The following is a 23772-nucleotide window of genomic DNA, read 5'->3' as shown; positions in this document are numbered from 1 at the left end:
CTGTACAGTACGACCCAAAATCCGTTGGTAAGCCTCAGATTTCATGATGCCTTGTACACATTCAAGGCACCCAGTGCCAGAGGCAGCAAAACAACCCCAAAACATAATTGAACCTCCACCATATTTCACTGTAGGTACTGTGCTCTTTTCTTTGTAGGCCTCATTCCATTTTCGGGAAAAAGTAGAATGATGTGCTCTATCTTGGTCTCATCTGTTCACAAGACGTTTTCCCAGAAGGATTTTTGGCTTACTCAAGTTCATTTTGGCAAAATGTAGTCTTGCTTTTTTATGTCTTTGTGTCATCAGTGGGGTCCTCCTGGGTCTCCTTCCATAGTGTTTCATTCCATTTAAACGTCGACGGATAGTTTGCACTGACACTGATGCTCCCTGAACCTGCAGGACAGCTTGAATATCTTTGGAACTTGTTTGCGGCTGCTTACCCACCATCTAGACTATCCTGCGTTGACACCTTTTATCAATTTTTCTCTTCTGTCCACGCACAGGGAGATTAGCTACAGTGCCATGGGTTGCAAACTTCTTGATAATGTTGTGCAATGTGGACAAAGGCAAATCTAGATCTCCGAAGATGAACTTGTAACCTTGAGATTGTTGGTATTTTTCCACAATATTATTTCTCAAATCCTCAGACTGTTCTCTTCTCCTCTTTCTGTTGTCCATGCTTAATGTGGCACACACAGACACACAATGCAAAGACTAAGTGAACTTCTCTCCTTTTTATCTGCTTTCAGGTGTGATTTTTTTTTTATATTGCCCACACCTGTTACTTGCCCCAGGTGAGTTTAAAGGAGCATCACATGCTTGAAACAATCATATTTTTCAACAATTTTGAAAGGGTGCCAATAATTTTGTCCAGCCCATTTTTGGAGTTTGGTGTGACATTATGTCCAATTTGCTTTTTTTCCTCCCTTTTTTGGTTTAGTTCCAATACACACAAAGGGGATAAACATGGGTATAGCAAAACATGTGTTACTGCAATCCTTTTCTGTGAGAAATACTTCATTTTCAGGGGTGCCAACATTTTAGGGTCATGACTGTATATACCAACATAAACAGGAAAAATGTCAAATTTTTTATTATCTATTATGTAATATTTCTAAATAAAAAGGCAGATTGTCACAATAGCTAAGGATTAGTGCATCTGGGGCAATTAGATTCCCATTTAAATGTCTGTCCCTCAAGAGGTGTGAGTGCAAGCGCTGCAGCTCAGTGGCCTGGCGCTCCCATCTCCCGATTGGCTAACCGGTCCTGCTTTAAAGTGGCAAACGGATCTTTTGTAACAGAGATGATCCTCATATCTATGTCCGGACACTCCTGGCGACCCTTTGCCAGAAGCAGACATGACACATGAGCGAAAGAAATTAAGTTTCTGACACAGATATAGTTTAAAGGGGTACTCCAGTGAAATACCTTTTTTTTATTTATTTTTTCCATCAACTGGTGCCAGAAAGCTAAACAGATTTGTAAATTACTTCTATTAAAAAATCTTAATCCTTCCAGTACATATTAGCTGCTGAATACTACAGAGGAAATTATTTTCTTTTTGGAACACAGTGATCTCTGGAAGTACTGGAAGGATTAAGTTTTTTTTTTTTTTTTTTATAGAAGTAATTTACAAATCTGTAACTTTCTGACACCTTTAAAGGGGTACTCTGGTGAAAACCTTTTTTCTTTTAAATCAACTGGGTGGCAGAAAGTTAAACATATTTGTAAATTACTTATATTAAACAATCTTAATCCTTCCTGTACATATTAGCTGCTGAATACTACAGAGGAAATTATTTTCTTTTTGGAATGCTCTCTGATGACATCATGACCACAGTTCTCTCTGCTGACGTTATTATAATAATAATAACGCTTTATGTATTGTTGTCCTTAGTGGGATTTGAAGCCAAGTCCCCAGCACTGCAAGGCAGCAGTGCTAACCACTAAGCCACCATACTGCCCTTAGCATACCTCTGCTATGCATCTGCTATGCATGGTTGCTAAAATGGACAGAGATGTCAGCAGAGAGCACTGTGTTCGTGATGTCATCAGTGTTCCAAAAAGAAAGGAATTTCCTCTGTAGCATTCAGCAGCTATTAAGTACTGGAAGGATTAAGATTTTTTAATAGAAGTAATTTACAAATACGTTTAACTTTCTGCCACCAGTTGATTTAAAAGAAAAAAGGTTTTCACGAGAGTACCCTTTTAAGTATTTGTAACGATTAAAGTACCGTCATCAAAAGTGCAGAGGTTGTAGTCACAGCAGGGGTCTGGGCCCTGAGAGGGCTGTGCGCCACAAGATTTTAATATTACGATTAACATCATAGTTTGGGCCCAGTTAGAGATTTTGCAATGGGACCCAATAGCTTCACATTATGCCTTATGTAATGTAGCTACAATGTCATGTAACTACTTGACCTCAGAATTTGTGAATTTTTTACTTACAACCTATTTATCTCTTTAATTTAAAGAACCACCTATGATCCAGTACTCCAAAAGGAACATCACCAGCTTGGATGGAGAAAACATTTTTGCAATTGTAGGTGACTTGTTGGTGACAAAAAAAGGAATGAATGTAACTCTGAAGTGTCCTGTGAAAGGTAATGCATGTTCATGTGTCCATACTGAACAAAATCGCATCTCAACCACATGAGTGTCCAATAACCATTTCATAAGATCATTTCAACATTTCCAAATTCTATGCCAAAATACATTTTGATATAAGGGCATATTAAGGCACATAAATGGACAGGGGGAAAAAAAAGGTCCCAACACTTAATTATACAGCCAAAACATTTATAACCTTAAAATTAAACTATGGGGGAGATATATTAAAACTTGTCCAGAGGAAAAGTTGCCCAGTTGCCCATAGCAACCAATCAGCTCTCTTCTTTCATTTTTAACAAGGCCTCTGCAAAATGAAAGAAGCCATCTGATTGGTTGCTATGGGCAACTAGGAAACTTTTCCTCTGGACAGGTTTTGATAAATCTCCTCCTATGTGTAACGAAAGAGCTGTATTCTTATTGGATTCAATAAAATTCAATGGGTAAAATACAGACATTTTTGGACATTTTTGGGGGTTTGTGAATTGGCCATCTGCAGACCATATTAAACCCAAAAAAGGGGCCCATATTACTCTGTAGAAACATACAGGGATATTTATTAAAACATGTTAAGGGGAAAAGTTGACAAGTTGTCCATAGCAACCAATCAGAACACTGCAAAATGAAAAAAGCGATCTGATTGGTTGCTATAGGCAACTGGGCAACTTGTCCTCTGCACAGGTTTTGATAAATCTCCCTTCATTGAGTTTTAAACAACATTATTAGACATGTTTTTAGGTCATGTTTTGTATCACAGCATAAATAGAACAGTATATAGCAAAGAGTCAATTTTATCTCCTCTTCCTAACCCCAGGGCTCATGTCCTGCCGGAACATGTGGGAACTGAGTTCCTGCACTTTTTCCACAGCAGGATAATCATTCCCATTAGCAGGGGTCCTGCAGGACCAGCTCTTGAGTGTAAATTTTAGGTGAGTTCCCTCACTTTTTTCCCTAGGACTTGACACTTGCCTAACCCCCTTTAGTAACAGTAGTGCATGTGTAGCCAGTGGCGTTGCTAGGGCTGGTGTCACCCATTGTGGTAGGATATGTTTTTTTATTTGATTATGCTACAGAGGCTGTAACGTTAGTGTAGTTCATAATATAGTGTCTGCACCTGTGTTTCATTGTGGTCTAGCAATTCTTCTCTGATTTTTGCCCCTACATTTATTTTTAACAGCATACAAAAATGAGTGTTGTCTCCACTAGTAAGAGGGAGCCTGTCTTTGCTTCAGTTGGTGGAGCGACCACTGGGTGGGAGATCATTCTGCAAGAATTTTCAACAGCTGGAGTCACCCTGGTCAGAAAACACTGGTCTATTGTATTTAAGGTAGCACAGGTGTGTTTCAATGGGTGGGGTGGCTGATGTGTGGAAGGAAGAAAAATTACCTCTCACTTACAAACAAGGAACTATGGGATTTGTAGTTTGAGAGAACAAACTCCAACAGAAAATAGCCAGTTGACAAAAAGATAGCCTCAGCATTATGGTAATCTCACAACATAGCCATTTAACCCCAAGACAAGCACGGACCCTTCCTAAGCATCTCCATTACTGTGTGGCAGGTATGTACAAAATGTTGGATAACCCCTTTAAGCAACTTTGGGAAACATTTATCAAGGTATTTAGAGCCTTTTTTTTTTATTATTTTTTTTTTGCTTACTCCAAGCGCACAAGAAGTTGCACGTGCGCCTAAGCACTTTTTTGTGTGACTTTTGTGCTGAATGTGAAAAGTCCTTAGGTAAGGCTGTTTGTAACTCTTTGCTTACCCACAAAAGTCACAGAAAAAAGTGCATAGGCGCACGTGCAACTTCTTGTGCGACTTTTGTGGTTAAGCCAAAAGTTACAAACAGCCTTACCTAAGCACATTTCAGTTTGTGGTCACGAATCTATGGTGCGCATGTAGCTTTGTATGGTAGTCATTAGTGCAGTGTTTTATGTTACTGTAGAATAAACCCTGCATGGGTGTCCTGTGCTGCCTGGCCATCTTCTAACTTTAAAAGGGTACTCCACTGCTAAGATGTCTAATCACGGGAGTCCCGCTGCTGGGACCCCCACGATCCTCCGCAGTACCTGTCGTTCTAAACAAATGGGGGGTTTCCGGCGGCAGTGTTCGTAATGTCACGGTCATGCCCCCTCGTGACGTCACACCACACCCCCTCCATTCATGTCTATGGGAGGGGGCATGTCAACTGACCCATTCCATAGACATGAATAGAGGGGGCATGGCGTGATGTCATGAGGGGCATGGCTGTGATGTCACGATCACGGCCTCCTGCTACGAGCGTTCTGAACAAAATGTTCAGAATGCTGGAGCATCGGAGTACCCCTTTAACTACGGCTACGATGGCTGAGATTGAAGAAACCACTGATATAGTCAATAAACTATTTGACTGAAGAATGCTAATGCAATGCCTGGACCCAAAGGGAGAAAGTGCAAGGTTAATGGATTACAGAGGAATCACACCTATGATGGTGAAAACAGTCCTGTCACAGTGAGCGATGGCTCTTGGGATTTCACAGCGCATGATCCATGTTCCTCTTTGGCTGGTGCAGTGGTAAGGCCGTCCCCACAAGCTGTTACAAGAGGTTTATCCCAAGACACACCCTGGTATTGATATTCTGGATGTTGTTGTTTCGGGCGACTTGAGAAATTGTGTTATAAAACAGGTTGAAAACCTGGAGACACAAAAGCTAGAACAGTTCACAAAGTCTTTTAAACAGTTGCTGGTTGTTGCTGGCAGTAAAATGAAAACGTATGTACTATGTAACAGTCATGTAGAGTCTAGCGTTAACCCTTGAACTATTCTGTTCTAAGGGGGTTTTCACTCGTTGGCTCCCAGTGGTTGCTGTTGATCTTTAGTTTCCTATCAGAGGCAGGTCTGAACTGCAGTCTAAACCGAGACACGATGTGACAGCCACAAAGCACTGGTCCAGGCCAGAAGCGCACTTTAGGTACCCGTGTGAGGCTAAGGGGTCCTTGTACAGATGTACATACACAGGCTACATTATAAGTGTTGTAGAAAGAGATCCGTCAGACAGGTGTGAAGTGACTGCTTTTCTTCTAGCTTCACAGAAACAACAGCCACCGAACCTGCACCCTACCAGCCCCCTCAGGGGCGGACACAGACAGCAGAGGGCCCCTGTGCAAAGAATGTGCCTGGGCCCCCCCCCCCCCAGCACTGTGCCCCCTCATGTACCTAGACCCCACCGGAGTGCCTCCACTTACCCCGCCCGTGTAGTGTCGCCACTTGCCTTGTCCACCACAGGTGGATGGAACGGCTCCTGAGGTGGGCTCCGGGTGGCCCCTGTCCCTCTCAGTGTGCGGACCAGGCCCCATGAGTACTCCCCCGGGTCAGCCTGACCCGTATCTAGCTGGAAGGCAGAGGGCAGTGCTCCCCTTTACACTCGCACCCCTGGACTTAGCACGACACCCCTTGGCACCCCCTGGTTCCTTGGCTCCTTAGTGATAGAAGTGACTTACAGGCAGGGCCAGACTGGGACCAAAAATAGGCCCAGGCATTTTAAAATAAACAGTCCATTTTTATGGTGGGGGTCTGACTCATGGGACCCCCACCAATCAACTTGGTTCAAGTGGCTCCCCAGATGTTGGAAAGCTGCAACTCCCATCATGTCTGAAGTGACTACAGCTGATGGGACAGCCAGGAGACTACACAATGATATCAGTGACTACAGCTCTGATGGGACAGTTAGGAAAATACACAATGATATCACTGACCTGAGTGACGTCTTCTCTGTTGTCTTTATTTTTCTTCTTCATCTGGTCCAGACACCAGGATTTCTTCCATCTTCTCTGCAGAGTCTGACACCTGGACATCATTGGTTCCTTAATTTGTCAGTAGATCCTCATCCTCTGTATGATGACAATAATCATTATAACCTTGCCAAATACTGTACCCCCTGAATTTAATACTGGCAACCACTGTATCCCTGAAAAGTGCCAACCACTGTACCCCTGAATATAATACTGCCAACCACTGTACCCCTGAATATAATACTGCCAAATACTGTACCAACCACTGAATCATCCCATACACCCCACGCACTCCATCCTCAGTCTCCTCATCACCCCATATACCCCACGCACCCTATCCTCAGTCTCCTCATCACCCCATACACCCCACGCACCCCATCCTCAGTCTCCTCATCACCCCATGCACTCCATCCTCAGTCTCCTCATCACCCCATGCACTCCATCCTCAGTCTCCTCATCACCCCATGCACTCCATCCTCAGTCTCCTCATCACCCCATGCACTCCATCCTCAGTCTCCTCATCACCCCATGCACTCCATCCTCAGTCTCCTCCACCCCATACACCCCATGCACTCCATCCTCATCACCCCATACACCCCATGCACTCCATCCTCATCACCCCATACACCCCACGCACCCCATCCTCAGTCTCCTGATCACCCCATGCACTCCATCCTCAGTCTCCTCATCACCCCATGCACTCCATCCTCAGTCTCCTCATCATCCCATGTACCCCATGCACTCCATCCTCAGTCTCCTCAGCACCCCATGCACTCCATCCTCAGTCTCCTCATCACCCCCATACACCCCACGCACTCCATCCTCAGTCTCCTCATCACCCCATATACCTTAAGCACCTCATCATTATTACATAGCTCACACCCCCCCCCCCCCCCGTTCCTTCTCATCAGGGCTGCCGTCAGAAATTTTGGGGCCACTTACACAGGTCAAGGCCCCCTTCAACCCCTCCCCGTCCCCAGGTACTTTTTAGATTGCATATACTTACCAATGCTGTGCCATAGCACAGAATTGATCAGTGTTATTGGCGCTACCTTACTTCAGGCTGTTGAAGCTTTCTGCACTAATGGAGCACAGATCAGACGAGCCGGAGGCAGATAGGTACCCTCCGCTGAGTTGATCGGGACACCACAATTTTGCTGTGGTCCTGATCAGCTCCTCTGGGCTATCTGGCAACCTATTTTCATACTTTTAGATGCTGCAATGAACTTTGATTGTGGCATCTAATGTGGTTAATGCTGGACATCACCCTGATTCGTGAACTCTGGCATTAGCCACATGTCCCAGCTCTAACCAACCGTTTATGAAGCATAGAACTGGAGGGGGGCAGGACGTACATTTACACCCTGCAACCTTAAGGAAATACACATATACAGCCTCATATGCGCACACAGCCTCTATATACTCATACACAGCCTCCATCGCAAGAATCCTTGTCAGTTATTTTATGTATTTGCATGTATTCAGAATTAGTAGTGTTAGTTTTGTAGTCACACTCATTATTAGTATATTATTGAGAGTTTTAGCGCACTCCAAAACATCAATGTCAGCCACTATACACAAACACTGCCACTATATAGACACACACTGCCATCATACACACATATACAGCCACTATACACAAACACTGCCACTATATAGACACACACTGCCATCATACACACATATACAGCCACTATATACAAACACTGCCACTATATAGACACACACTGCCATCATACACACATATACAGCCACTATATACACATACACTGCCACTATATAGACACACACTGCCATCATACACACATATACAGCCACTATATACATATACACTGCCACTATATAAACACACACTGCCATCATACACACATATATAGCCACTATATACACATACACTGACACTATATAGACACACACTGCCATCATACACACATATATAGCCACTATATACACATACACTGCCACTATATAGACACACACTGCCCTCATACACACATATACAGCCACTATATACACATACACTGACACTATATAGACACACACTGCCATCATACACACATATACAGCCACTATATACACATACACTGACACTATATAGACACACACTGCCATCATACACACATGGCCATAAATAAATACACTGCCTCTATATACACACACTGCCCCTGTATACACACATGGCCATCATACACATACACAGCTTCTATATACACATACACAGCTTCTATATACACATACACAGCTGCTATATACACACACTGCCCCTTTATACACACACAGCCATCATACACACACACACTCTGCCCCCATATACACACACACACACAGCCATCATACACTGCCCCCATACACACATGCACTGCCCCCATACACACACACACACACACAGCCATCATACACTGCCCCCATATACACACACACACACACAGCCATCATACACTGCCCCCATACAAGTAAGTACCTGTGTGCAGTGTAACCTGCTGCTCCGCTCCTCTATTGCAGGCAGTGGGCAGGAAGAGGAGGGACACGTGAGCTGACGTCACTGGCCAGCTGCTACTAGCAGGTCCTGCTGGTAACTGAGAGCCACGCACAGGCTTGTCTCATACCAACTGCAGCCCCTGACATTATAAAGTGACAGAGTGCTGCCCTCCGGACGGCGCTCCCTCTTGCTCCAGCCCCCGCTGGCCAGTCTGGGCAACAGACAGGGCAGGGCTGGAACATAAGAAAAAAGATTGTCATGTAGTCAGTCAGTGTACAGTAAGGCTCCCCTCCCCCCCCCCCCCCCCCCCCCCCCCAGCCGACAGTGAGTGACAGTCACTCACTGACTCGCAAGAAAGAGTGTTGGGGCCAGTCGGGCCTCCCTGAGGGTCCAGGCCCCTTACTGGGGTAACGGTTGTACCCCCCTGATGGCGGCCCTGCCTGTCCGTCTCGCCCGGCCGGTTTAAAGGTAAATTACTGCTGTCAGCGGCAGGTCCGGGACCTGTTGCTGCAGCATTTGGTATGAAGTACTGGCAGGGGGCCCTGCAGGGGCCCAGACTGTGAGGCCCAGGCTGTGACCTGGGCCACTATGTGGGCCCCCTAACACGCTGGGCCCCTGTGCAGCCGAACCGGCTGAACAAGTGATATGTCCGCCCCTGAGCCCCCTTGTAACTCTAGCTCTGGATGTTACTGGCCATACTAAGTCTTGAGAACTGACTCTATTGTAAGCCATGTGCTTCCAGCAAAGCTGCCCATTCATTGGCTGCCAATTATTTCAACTCCTCCCTTTTGCTAGAAAAGTCTACAAACTTCTCCAGTGTTTTGGAAATCTTTACCTATAAACACCAGAGGATGGCAGCAAAGAGGACCTGAAAATAAATGCTGTGTGATGTGAATGGTACTAAAGCGGTACTCCGGCCCTAAGACATCTTATCCCCCATCCAAAGGATAGGGGATAGGATGTCTGATTGCGGGGGTCCCGCCGATGGGGACCTCCGAAATCTCTTATGCAGCACCCACCTGTCTCAGCTGCACGCAGCGCTGGAGGCTCAGTGTCTGAAGCCTCATGACTACGGGGCCGGAGTATCGTGACATCACGACTCTGCCCCCTTGTGACACCCCGCCCCCTCAATGCAAGTTTATGGGAGGAGGCTTCAGACATGGAGCCCCCAGCACTGCATGCAGCTGAGACAGGTGGGTGCTGCATGAGAGATTGTGGGGGTCCCATCCTTTGGAGGGGGCCGGAGTACCCTTTAACTTGTCAAGTTCTGCCAAGCACATGGTTCAGCAATACAATATCATTTAAACAGTTTAGAAATCTTGGAAACAATACTGTTTTAATTCAGGTCCTCTACACTATTGCAAGGTGTAAAGCAATAATACCAAAATGGGATTACAAATATTTAAAATTATTATGTATTAAGTACATTTATTACATAAAGCAAACATGACTAATTTATCTGCGTTTCAAAAATAGCATAAAAAGCTAAACATTTCTCAAGATCTAACATGTCAATTAAATCCAATAATAACAAAAGTTATGACTGCTCAAATGCAAAGAGGCAAAATAAGACATTTATTGTGTCCATTAAAGGTTAAAATGCATAAAATGCACACAGATAAGTCTCCTTCAGAAAATGCATGTGACACACTTTACCTTTAACAACAATATTCCAATACATAATAGCAAAAAAGAAAAAAAAATCATAATTTTAGTTCCACTTTGGCATCTGGAGTAACAGATGTTAGCTTTCAGCATTGTGTTGGGGGGGGGGCACACAAACTGGAGTTGTATTGCGTGCCCACTCTACATAAAAATATGCTTACATACCTAATGTTTTCAGATGTAAGTTCCCATCAACACACAGGAGCCTTGTTCAGAGTCTGGATTTACATTAAGCATGTATACACTGCTCAGAGTCATTAGGTGGAAGAGAAACACTTGGTTCCCAGATGTGTGCTGCATTATGTAACTAATGTTATACAACAGATGGATTGCTACATTGTGATACATCAATTTGTGCTGAATTGAAAGGCTTAAAATTTCTGTGTTAAAATCCAAACCCAAGTCAAATCACTCCACTTTACTCCTATTATTGTTAAATACTTTTCTTATTTACAGTGTAATATATAACGATTTCTCAGTGCACGATTCTAATCACATCCCAGGTGTGGAGCTCCACCAATTACTACTTTAAAACGAGCTGTACGGAATCCTAGGGCACATAACAATTCTGCTATAGCAGGGGGAATTTAGCAAACACTTAAAAAAGAAACTCACATTTCTCTGTAGTCCACGACCATCTGGTCTTCTTATTTTTGTTCAGATTTGCAAAAATATAGAGGATACAAACGACTTGTACATTTTCATGGAGCTGAAGCACCTCAAATATCTGAAAGAGTCAGGATCTGACGCACGACGTTTCGGGGTCCACCCCCTTACTCATGCGTACTAGATCTCTCACACCAATCCTCCTCTGTATGTCCTGACACACCTTCATTCAATCAACTGGATTACACACATTCCAAATACAAGTATAATAAATATTCAACATTTCACCTGTATCCTCATTTGTATCCTCTACATTTTTGTAAATCTGCAACAAAAATAAATAAGAAGACCAGATGGTGGTGAACTACAAAGAAATGTGAGTTTCTTTTTTAAGTGTTTGCAAAATTACCCCTACTATAGAAGTATTGTTATGTGCCCTAGGATTCCGTACAGCATATTTACAGTGGTCACACATTAAGGAGCAAAAAAGTGACTAAAACAAACTAGGGATTAGATTGCTTAAAGCGTTCCTGTAATTTTAGGCAACTTTTCAGGAAAAGCTGCCCTGTGTGTGTACATGACAAGGAGCACTATTTTTGGACAGTATATAACTTTTATATAGCAGTGTATTTTACTTGTATATTATTGCAGATGTCTGCTCTGCAGGCTTCATCTATCATTTTCAGTTCTCCCAGAGTTGGTTGGTGAAGCCTAATGTTTATTGTGTCTCCCCTACACTGTACACACTGAGGAGGAGATCCTGTACTTCTCTTTCTCTGTGAACAGACTAAACAGCAGCCACAGGAAGAACGAGATTGTCCAGTACTGTAAGCACGATGCAAAAGATGGTTTATTGTAAAATCACACAGCAAACGGCAACAGGGATCATGAAGTGACGCGTTTCAGCGACCTTAGTCGCCTTAGTCATACTGAGATATGTCCAGATCCATCTGCCCCTTATAGTGGTCCGCCACTAAACAGCAGCCACAGCCTGGGAGGCATGATAAAGTGAGCAGTCTAAACTGTGCACAAAGCCCTTGGGTGAGATCACTTACATAAAGGGGTACTCCGCTCCTAGACATCTTATCCCTTATCCAAAGGGCAGGACCTCAGCGGCAGGACCCCCGCGACCTCCCTGCTGAACCTGGTGTTCATTTATAGCGTCGGGTGCAGCGCCGGAGGCTTGTGACGTTACAATTCCCCATTTGTGCCCCACAGTAAGAGTCTTCCTATTTGCCCCTAAACAGCAATAACACGCCTTTATGCCACCAGTAGTAATAACACTTAAAGACCTCAACTTAATAAGCCCCCTTTATGTCCTAATATTAATATCACTTTATGCCCCATAGCAATAATACCCCCTGCAGTCTGAAGAAACAGTCCACAACTCCCTACCGGTATGCACAAGAAAATCTGCAGCCTACTGTGCATTGACACAGGTTATACAAGAGAAGAAACGTTAAAGTTCTGCTGCCTGACACAGCAAATCCTTTTTACTTTTGCCACTTACTGCCTCTTCTGAACAGAGGGTGTGCGTCATAGTCATCATGGTACCGGGGCATTATGGCACCATAAAGCATAATGAGGATGCTTTTTGTCCAGCGAGACCACTTGGTCTGCCACTATGGTACGTACGCCCTTGGTTCACAGAAATCTAGAATTTTACCTTGTTAGAAAAGAGGTATATCCCCCTTTTAAAGCCTAAATGTATACTATTACTGTCTTCTATCTTCACACTTTATCAACATCTCTTTAATCTCTCTTCCACCATGAGCTCTGCCATCCTTCAAAAGCCAAGTACAAAAATATATATTCCCTTGGAGATTTTAACTTCAGTTAACTTGAAATTCTTACTTCAAAGAACTTTTTTTCTCCTAGAGAAAAATATGTGCTATCGAAAATGATCACAGCATAAGAATGTCTATGAATCAGAACTATTAACCCCCCTTGTGCCATAAAGTGCAGTCACCCTGACAACTTTAAAGAGTGATGAAAGGCAGCAAACAGGCAAAATCAATCAATTCTTCTCCTGTTTATTCATGGCACGTGGTGAGTGTTCTACATGAAATAAGGATGAACTTTTGGCCAAGGAATTGACTTTTTTTTCTAAACTGCTACTCTAATTAAACCAGAAGTCACTATGAGGGAGATTTATCAAAATCTGTCCAGAGGAAAAGTTGCCCATAGCAATCAGATTGCTTCTTTAAAGGGGATATCCAGGAAAAAACTTTTTTTTATATATCAATTGGCTCCAGAAAGTTAAACAGATTTGTAAATTACATCTATTAAAAAAATATTAATCCTTTCAGTACTTATGAGCTTCTGAAGTTAAGGTTGTTCTTTTCTTTCTAAGTGCTCTCTGATGACATGTGTCTCGGGAACCGCCCAGTTTAGAAGAGGTTTGCTATGGGGATTTGCTTCTAAACTGGGTGGTTCCCGAGACCCGTGTCATCAGAGAGCACGTAGACAGAAAAGAACAACCTTAACTTCAGAAGCTCATAAGTACTGAAAGGATTAAGATTTTTTTTAATAGACGTAATATACAAATCTGTTTAACTTTCTGGAGCCAGTTGATATATATAAAAAAACGTTTTTTCCTGGATAACCCATTTAATTTTTAACAAGGCCTCTGCAAAATGAAGCAATCTGATTGGTTGCTATGGGCAACTGGGTAACTTTTCCTCTGGACAGGTTTTGCTAAATCTCCCTCAATGAGTTTCTACTAAGCTGAGAACTATATGTGACATGTAATTGCATTTCAAGTATACCGTATATGCATGTGTTTATTTGTATATATATCTATAACATTGCTTTGCACCAGTTTGGCATATGGTGAAAAAATTTAATGTGTGAATGCAACATTTCTGTAATTATAAAATAGGTGGAAAAATAGAAAGAGACTAAATTATAACATTTTCTTAAAATTCATCATAGTGATGAAAAACTAAAAAGGGCATTGTAAGTTATAGCACAAGTAGATGAAAGAGTGGTGAATGCTAACCCAGCTTAAAAAAAAAAAGATGTCAGAACATGAAGTGCCTTGCAGCTTGTCGAGTAAAGGACTGTCACCATCACACCCTATTGGTCCAGCTAAGACATTGGAGAGAATGTAATTGTGCAAGGGTTAACGGTACCAAACCTCTGGATACCTGTTGCTAGTCCCTGCAAGTCACTAAATTTACCGTATTTTTCGCCGTATAAGACGCACTTTTTCTTCCCCAAAACTGGGGGGAAAAAGTCGGTGCGTCTTATACGGCGAATACACCGCTATCGCGGCGGTCCCTGCGGCCATCAACGGCCGGGACCCGCGGCTAATACAGGACATCACCGATCGCGGTGATGCCCTGTATTAACCCTTCAGACGCGGTGATCAAAGCTGACCGCCGCGTCTGAAGCGAAAGTGACACTAACCCGGCTGTTCAGTCAGGCTGTTCGGGACCGCCGCGATTTCACCGCGGCGGTCCCGAACAGCCCGACTGAATAGCCGGGTTAGTGCTTACAGGACACCGGGAGGGACCTTACCTGCCTCCTCGGTGTCTTCTCCGTTCAGGGATCCCCTGTATGGCCGGCGCTCTCCTTCCTTGTCATCACGTCGTCGCGTATGTGCGTCGGCGTGCATAACGACGTGATGGCGGCGACGGAGAGCGAGGATACCCGGCCGGCAGCAGAGACGTTCCAGAGCGATGGGGACACGGCGACAGCGATGGAGCGACATCCAGGGCAGCGGTGACGGGTCCGGAGCGGCGGGGACACGTGAGTATTACCTCCTCCTTCAGTGGTTTTCAATCTGCGGACCTCCAGATGTTGCAAAACTACAACTCCCACCATACCCGGACAGCCAACGGCTGTCCGGGCATGCTGGGAGTTGTAGTTTTGCAACATCTGAAGGTGCGCAGGTTGAAGACCACTATTGGGTTCAAAATCTTTATTTTTTTAGATTTTGTCCCTAAAAATTGGGTGCGTCTTATACGCCGGTGCGTCCCTTAGGGCGAAAAATACGGTACCCTTTTGTAAACATGTTCTACCTGAGCTTCCCTTCAGAAAGGTGAACTTGTATTTAGAGCAAAGGCCAAAACTGATTAATTCATTCATTAATAATTTCATCTTCATCTGAAAAAAAAAAAAAGTGCTATGTACAATAATACAGAAACAAAAAACATACATGTTACAAAAAGATAAGTAAGGCAACAAAATAGTTCAGAAAACTAAAGTAGGATAAACACAAATCTATATATATCTATATCTATCTATGTATCTATATCTATATATGATCTATATATGATTATCGATGCATAAAAGTCCTTGTAAGAGATCTTAGATGGTATAGTCAACCTGCTGTTGTAAAAATAAAAAGGGATCTCCTCCGGATGTTTCTAAGATGTAAAAAAGTTGTAACCAAGTAATAAAAAAGTCCTAGTACCTAAGTTAGGCTAAGATTTATAGAAATCCTAGTACCTAAGTTAGGCTGCATTCACACCTCGTTTTCAGCCTACGGTTGCCGGATCCGGCTGGGGGAGGGGAAAACCGGGTGCTCCCGTACCCCAGCCGGATTGGCGCTGAAATCCATTTACTTTAATGAGCTGACCGGAGTCAAGCGATGACTCCGGTCGGCTCATTTTTGACCCGTATCCGGTTTTGTGACCGGAACTAAAACCGTAGTATACTATGGTTTTAGGTCCGGTCAGGAAACCGGATACGGGTCAAAAATGAGCCGACCGGAGTCACCATTTGACTCTGGTCAGCTCATTAAAGTAAATGGATTTTAGCGCCAGTCCGGCTGGGGTATGGGAGCGCCGGTATTCCCCTCCCCCGGCAACCGTAGGCTGAAAACTAGGTGTGAATGCAGCCTTATATAGGTACTTTTCAGAGAGTCAAATCCTCTTCCCTCTGGGGTTGATAAGGTGGGGGACCACCATACATTTAATTTGCCAGAGTTCAGGCCTAGATGACTGACCTCCGAATGACCTTCTTTGTTGCATGACTGATCCTGATCTGGGATTCTCATCCCCTTCTTTATCTTGTCTAGTCTTTATGACCAGAGTTTACGACTGGTGGTGTCCTGGGTCCTGATCAGAGGTATCCTGTATCTGGCCTTGGCTCAAAAGATTATACAAAACATGTAACACTAGAACTATACAATATACATAAAATACATCATGAATGAATTCCCACTCAGGCCTTTCGCGTCTGACAGAGGCTATGTAGATGCAGATAAGTCAGAGTACCCATGCTAATTCTTGTCCACTGCATGAAGTGTCTTCAAGCTGAACAAGGGAGCTATGGAAAAGGGTGACCTGGCTTAAGGAATCCCTTATTCTTTTACATCATGTAGTTGGCTGGTTGTATGTGCTTACTTAGGAAAGCTGGTAGAGGCAATGTGATATTCCTGGTAATGTTCAGATTTGAAACTTTGAATCATGTATTTTTTTTAGCTGGATATTGTGCAATACCAAAGAGTTTAAAGGCGTACTCTGCTGCTCATCTGACGCTGGGAGCTTGTGACGTCATCCCTCCCACTCATGGCGTCATGCCCTGCCCCCTCAATGCAAGTCTATGGGAGGGGGCGTGGCAGCCATCAAGCCCCCTCCCATAGACTTGCATTGAGGGGGCGGGGTGTGACCTAATGAGGGGGCAGGGCTATGATGTCACGAGCTCCCGACTCCAGCGTTCGGAACAGTTTGTTCCAAAGGCTAAGCAGCGGAGTACCCCTTTAAGGTGTCGGCACCTGCAAATTCCACAGATCTCAATCAGATCAATCATCTGTGGGATGTGCTTAGGAAAATAATTTAAATCCATGGAGGCCACACCAGAACATCTTACAGGACTAAGCATTCTGAGGTATGAAAACTCCTGATGGCCTTATACAAAGGTTGGGGAGGATAATTATACCTGTGGTCTCAGGCATGCAAATAAGTATTGTATAGTCTCCTGGCCAGTAAAAGTGCCCAGGAGGGGGAATTTAGTTCTTAAAGGGGTTATGCAGGAAAAAACTTTATATATATATATATATATATATATATATATATATATATATCAACTGCCTCAAGAAAGTTTAACAGATTTGTAAATTACTTCTATTAAAACATCTTAATCCTTTCAGTACTTATGAGCTTCTGAAGTTAAGGTTGTTCTTTTCTGTCTAAGTGCACTCTGATGACACGTGTCTCGGGAACTGCCCAGTTTAGAAGCAAATCCCCATAGCAAACCTGTTCTAAACTGGGCGGTTCCCAAGACACGTGTCATCAGAGAGCACTTAAACAGAAAAGAACAACCTTAACTTCAGAAGCTCATGAGTACTGAAAGGATTAAGATTTTTTAACAGAAGTAATTTACTTTCTGGAGCCAGTTGATATATAAAAAAAAGTTTTTTTCCTGGGTAACCCCTTTAAGAGCGTTTCCACTCCTACTCTCACCTGTAGACCCTTATAATGGGGCCAATAATTGGCTCCTATAAAAGGGGCAGTGATCAGCTTGTTCATCAGCTGAACTCATCTTTTGTGCCCCCCAATAAAATTATTGTTTTAGGACGCACAGCACCCTGTGTAAACAGGTTATATGAAGCCAATAATAATGTAATGTCCGTTTATTTGTTTTTGCATTTTTCCATTTTAGGCCCTGTTCAGACCTTGTTTTTCATGCATTATCTGTTTTCTGTACTTTTCTTCCAGGCATGGAAGAGTTAAGTGTTTCTCCCATGTGTTAGGCGGGTGTGGCTATATAATTCCTGCTCAGTCTGTATTCTAGTTGCTGGTTATTGAGTACAATACTACTATGACTGCTTGAGGATTTATCTAGTCTTTTTATCTGGGTTTTTAGGCATGGTTATATAGCATGCTCCTTGTATTTTAGTCTGTGTTACTTTAGTCGGTTTTAGTATTATGTCTGTTCAGCTTTGTCGGTGTTCACACTATGTCTGAGTCTTGCTTGTTACCTGTGCTCTGTATTTTATATTCCTGTTTGGTATCCTGGTTCTATGTCCCAGTGTGAACAGTGTCTTATATTTATATCCTGTTTGGTTGATCTGATCCTTTGTCCTTTGTACTTGTACCTGCTTGTGATAGTTCTAAGTAACTTACCTGTTGAGTTTAGTGTTTTGGCTCTCAGTTCTTCCGCTATCCCCTTCATCTCCTGGATTCTGCTGTATACTTCTATCATGCCTAGTCTTGTTCATTTTATCATGGCTGCCGTTTATCTGATATCTGGTTTAGTGAACTGTTTGTTAATTCACTATATTCTGTTCGTGATTTTACATTCTGTATTGTCTAGTAGTTTTCAGTTTGTTTTTACGCCACTGCACTTTAGCGCGAAAGGGACCGGCTCTCAGTTGTCGACTCACCGTTTAGGGTGAGTGGGCAAGTAGGCCGGGAGAGATGTTTTAGGGTCAGTTTAGGGGTCACTCTCCTTGTCCCCCCCGGTCAGTCTTTGACAAATAATGAATTTAATGGGCTGCATGAACACTCCAGAGATCAGTCACATAATAAATTGATTAATGAAAACAAAGATGAGCACTCATTTCTCTAAGACTGGTTCATATGGTTGACCGCGCTAGTGATCTCGTGATTGGACATTCGTTCTATCAGTCAGTCAGAGGAAGGGCCAGGAATGGTATACCCCCACTGTAAACCAATGATGGATGTCACATTGTAGCATCCATCATACATGTTAAAAAAAAATGTTTATGGTGTGATAAATGTTTTTTTTTACTGGATACAAAGGGCTGAACTATTCTATCGAGCAGAAAACCATAAATCACACAAGAAATCACATAGAGGCCAAAAGGACCGTTTCTGGATTTTGGGTTATTAGTGTCTATGGGTATGTTAGCTGAATGCACCAGATTTGCCAATGCATGTAGCCAATGGGCATCACTATCCTGGTGTGACCAGAGCCCTACATGAAGTTCTCTAACAGTACAGAGATAATGCTAATAGCATAGGTATGACACAGACAGTAAATGGTACTATGTACCCATGACCTAATTTCAAAGGGAAAAAAACCAACCATGGTAGCTACCTTTATTTATAGCTCAGAGCTTGTTCACAATCCTGCTGTTTGTCATGTCAAACAGCTGACAGACCCATCAGAGATATCCCCACGAGCTTAGCTTAGATAACACAGGGGGCATTACGTTTTTTCTATATGAGATAACTGTACTGTGTCTCATATTGATACTTTGCAGAGTTCAAATTAAAACAATATGATGTTATATTGATGCTGAGAATGCTGGTACTCTAAGGAATCCCTAAACATGTCTGATCACCCTCTAGTATAGAAAAGGGATGATAAAGATTCAGATGAGCATTCTTGCTATGCTTTTTCCATATTCTGCTTTTAATACTATGATAAAGAGCAACCATGCGTGTACAGTTACATGTTCAGACAGGGCCCCTGGATTAGAGCAAGGGCTAAATTTCAGGCTTGAAGCGGTACTCCGTAGCCCCACGCCCCCTCCCATAGACTTGCATTGAAGGGGCATGGTGCAACATCACAAGTGGCGTGGCGGTGACCTCCGTGAGCAGACATCATATCCCCTATAAGAAATCCTCACACTTACTTGAACCCATAGCAATCCGCTAACACATGTTGCTTTTTATAAATAACTTTTGGAAACCCAGATTTAGTGTGAAAAATTTACCTAGCTTGAATTTCTAACACTAAACTCTCAGTGACCTTGGCAATATTACAGGAACATTAGGGAATAATATTTTTGCAAGGATAAACCGCTCTTTAATAATTTACTCAGTGTGTTGGGCACAAACAAGGCTTCTTTTTTCACCAAGGATATCAAATTGTCTGTTCCATTAAACCAAGGTTTTTTTGATGTTACGGCATAAAAGGCGCTCTGTCAGATTAGCAAAAAAACACCTCTGTGTATGCAGGAATCCTAGAAAATACATGAACTTTTTACAGGGAGAATTTATGTATCATTTTTAGGAATCATTAACGTCTTCTGACATGAATAAGATTTACCTGTTTGAAGGGGATCTTCCACATGCCTCTGAAATGCTCTACACATGTTTATGAATATTTTCTTACTATATAAATTCTTCTTGAGTATAAATCATTAAAATTAAGTCTCATATTAGCCTCTTAGGTAAAACCCATGTGTTATGTTTGGTACAATGCCATCTTGCCTAAATATGGCACATGAAAAATCTGCACTCATTACTATTGCACATCTTTTAAATGTTTCTACACTTTGACCAGAGTCACCTTTGATTAAATCAGTTGATTGTTGTACATGATCTAGAAAGACAGAGCCCTGTCTAAATAAGGTCTTTTTTTTAGCTTACAATGCATATCAGCAGCAAAAACCAAGCCATGAGGTGGAAAGAACTGCCTGTTGAGCTCATGGACAAGATTGTCTGAAGGCACAGATCTGGAGAAGGGTAGAAAACATTTCTGCTGCAATGAAAATTATTATTGACATGATGACTTCCATGATTCTAAATAGAAGAACTTTGGAACAACCAGCACTTTTCCTAGAGCTTGCCACATTGGGGAAGAAAGGCCTTGGCAAGAAAGGTGGCCAAAAACCCCAATGGCCACTTTAGCTGAGCTCCAATAATCCTGTGAGAAGGTGGAAGAAAATTATAGAAGATTATTTTCTGGTGGAAAACTTTTTTTTTTTTTTTTTTTTTATCAACTGGTGCCAGAAAGTTAAACAAATTACTTCTATTAAAAAAATCTTAATCCTTCCAGTACTTATTAGCTGTTGAATACTACAGATGAAATTTGTTTCTTTTTGGAACACAGCTCTCTGCTGACATCACGAACACAGTGCTCTCTGCTAACATCTCTGTCCATTTTAAGACCTGTCCAGAGGAGGAGAAAATGATCTGGTCAGTTCCTAAAATGGACAGAGATATCAGCAGAGAGCACTGTGCTCGTGATTCAGCAGAGAGCATTGTGTTCCAAAAAGAAAATAATTTCTTCTGTAATAGAAGTAATTTACAAATCTGTTTAACTTTCTGGCAGCAGTTGATTTAAAAAAAAAAAAAAAACGTTTTCCACCGGAGTACCCCTTTAAATCTTCTACGTGGGATAGTGTCAAAAGCCTTACACAGCTAAGACAACTCAGGAGCAGCTTAGGGACAACTCTGTGAATTTGCTTGACTGGACCAGGCAGAGCCTTGACTTGAACCCGATTCAGAAGAGACACAAAAATGACTTCCACCAATGGTCCCCGTCCAATCGAACAGAGCTTGAGAGGATCTGCAGAGAAGAATGGCAAAAAATCCCCAAATCCTGGTGTGCAAACCTTTTTGCACAATCCTTGTGGCGTAACCAAAAAGACTGGATACCGTAATCACTGCCAAAGAGGCTTCAACTAAGTACTGAGTAAAAGGTCTGATTACTTAGTTTTTCCTTTTCAATAAATTAGCAAAGATTTCTAACACTCTATTTTACTTTGTCATTATGGGGTATTAAGTGCAGAATCATGGGGGGAATATATTTTAGAAAAAGGAACTTTAGAAAAAGGACCAAAAACATGACCATGTGAAAAAAGTGAAAGGGTCTGTAGACTTTCCAAATTTTTTGTACACTTCCTCTTGAAAGTCAATCAAATAACAAGCCAAATAACCATGTTAAATAAACCAACATGTTCTAAGTTCCGTAAGTACTTTAAGATACATTTAGGAGCAAAAGGAAACTTGGATTAATGACCTAAACATTGGAAACACTGACCTGCTCTTTGACATTGTGGTTTTACAGGTGTGATGCTACTATATCATTCTGTCATCCAGAAATGGTCCAAGCATTTATAAGCTTTTAATAGTACAAACAGAACTCCACTAAAATAGAACTATTTAACTTTAAACTCTTTGACATTCTTTTAAATCATTTGCGTGCATACACTTTGTTTTATATTATTTAATCTAATACATGGATTGATTTAGTTTATTTAATGACATTATGATTAGAGATGAGCGAATTTTTCAAAAATTCGTTTTGGCCGGAATCACTGAATTTTCTGAAAAAAATTTGGTTCGGTCTGAATTTATTCCCGGCGATTCGCTATTAAAAACGGCTATTTCTGGGCTTCAGAGAGCCTCAATAGGGGTGTAGAACACTTTGCCTTGCCGTAACACACATAGGGAGTGTGCTGTGTTAGTGAAATAATACTGTTATTCAGTATGACATGCAGATTAGAGGCGTCGCTATTATAATCACTGTCGCAGAGCCTTACAATGACAGAGTCTGGAGGTGACATCAGTATGAGGAGACCGACACAGTATGAGGCAGAATGACACAGCGTGGAGGTAGCGGCAGCATGAGGAGACCATATAGTGGCTGAATGACCCAGCCTGGAGGTGGCAACATTTAAATTGAAGATTTCAAATAGATGAACCTATTTAACATGCCAGTAGCATGAGGAGACCACATGGCGGCACGGTGACACAGCCTGGAGGTGGCAGCAGCATGAGGAGACCATATAGTGTCAGAATGACACAGCCTGGAGGTGGTGGCAGCATGAGGAGACCATATAGTGGCTGAATGACACAGCCTGGAGGTGGCAGAAGCAAGAGGAGGCCATATAGTGGCTGAATGACACAGCCTGGAGTTAGTGGCAGCATGAGGAGAACACATGGTGGCAGAATGAGACAGCCTGGAGCTGGCATCAGCATAAGGAGAACAAATGGTGGCAGTATGAGACAGCCTGGAGCTGGCATTAGCATGAGGAGAACATATGGTGGCAGAATGAGACAGCTTGGAGGTGGCATCAGCATGAGAAGAACATATGGTGGCAGTATGAGACAGCCTGAGAGCTGGACAATACGCTCAGCTTAAAACTACAGAAACAAGGGTGTAGCTTTGGCTGGCCTTTCACAGTAACTAGGCCCAAATTAGTTTTTCAGGAAAAAAAAACGTACACCACATAGGTGTACGTACAGTTTAAACTTATGAGAGGAGGACTATGCGCTCCACTACAAACTGTATAAGGCTACAGAAACAAGGGTGTAGCTTTGGCTGGCCTTTCACAGTAACTAGGCCAAAATTAGTTTTTCAGGGAAAAAGAAACATACACCACCTATGTATGCACAGGTTACACTTATGAGAGGACAATAAGCTCCACTAAACAACCTGTATTAGGCACTGTAATCAGGTGACTATGGGTTTTCTTGCTCACCCTAACTGGCCCCTGTTAGCTTTACAGTTGTTGTACAACCAACTGCAGCAGTACAGAATCGCTGTGTAGTAGAGCCCAGCACCGTACTAATAGCAGGTGACAATGGCTTTTAGTGCTCTGCCTAACTGTCCCCTTTGAGCTTTAGACTTTCTGTACATCCCACTGCAGCAGTGGAGTCACTGTGTATTACACCCGAAAGTGTACTTTCTCTCTCCCTCTGTCAGTGCTTTTATGCAGTGATTTAGGCTTGTGGTGAATTGCTGCTGTGAAGCTGTTTTTCTGTGCAACGCAATGCTCTCTCTGTCCCTGCAGTAAAACACTGTTTCTGAAATAAAACGCTGAAGTGACTGGCTGCAAGATGGCTGCCGATTATATAGGGCTGTGGCATCACAGGGGTGACTGGCTGCTGATAGGCTGCATGCTGCATGTGATTCAGGGTCATGCCGCCTACCCGCCTTCCAAGAGTTCCTTGCCCCATGTCCTCACATGTGGATCCACCATTTTAGATGCCC

At 42.8% G+C, this 23772-nt stretch overlaps 1 protein-coding gene across 4 annotated transcripts in view; it reads left to right on the top strand.

The window, feature by feature from the left end:
• The window catches only part of ADAMTSL3 (ADAMTS like 3), a 516054-nt gene that overhangs the window by 443231 nt on the left and 49051 nt on the right, over positions 1-23772 (top strand). For all 4 annotated transcript variants that reach the window (XM_056572133.1, XM_056572130.1, XM_056572132.1 and 1 more), the window contains exon 23: positions 2475-2603. In XM_056572133.1, the coding sequence (XP_056428108.1) occupies positions 2475-2603 (129 nt within the window). The remainder of the gene's footprint in view (positions 1-2474; positions 2604-23772) is intronic.

The sequence above is a fragment of the Hyla sarda genome, chromosome 4, assembly GCF_029499605.1.
Source record: "Hyla sarda isolate aHylSar1 chromosome 4, aHylSar1.hap1, whole genome shotgun sequence".
Taxonomy (NCBI): Eukaryota; Metazoa; Chordata; class Amphibia; order Anura; family Hylidae; genus Hyla; species Hyla sarda.
The sequence above is the reverse complement of the archived record's forward strand: the minus strand, read 5'-3'. Positions and strand labels throughout refer to the sequence as shown.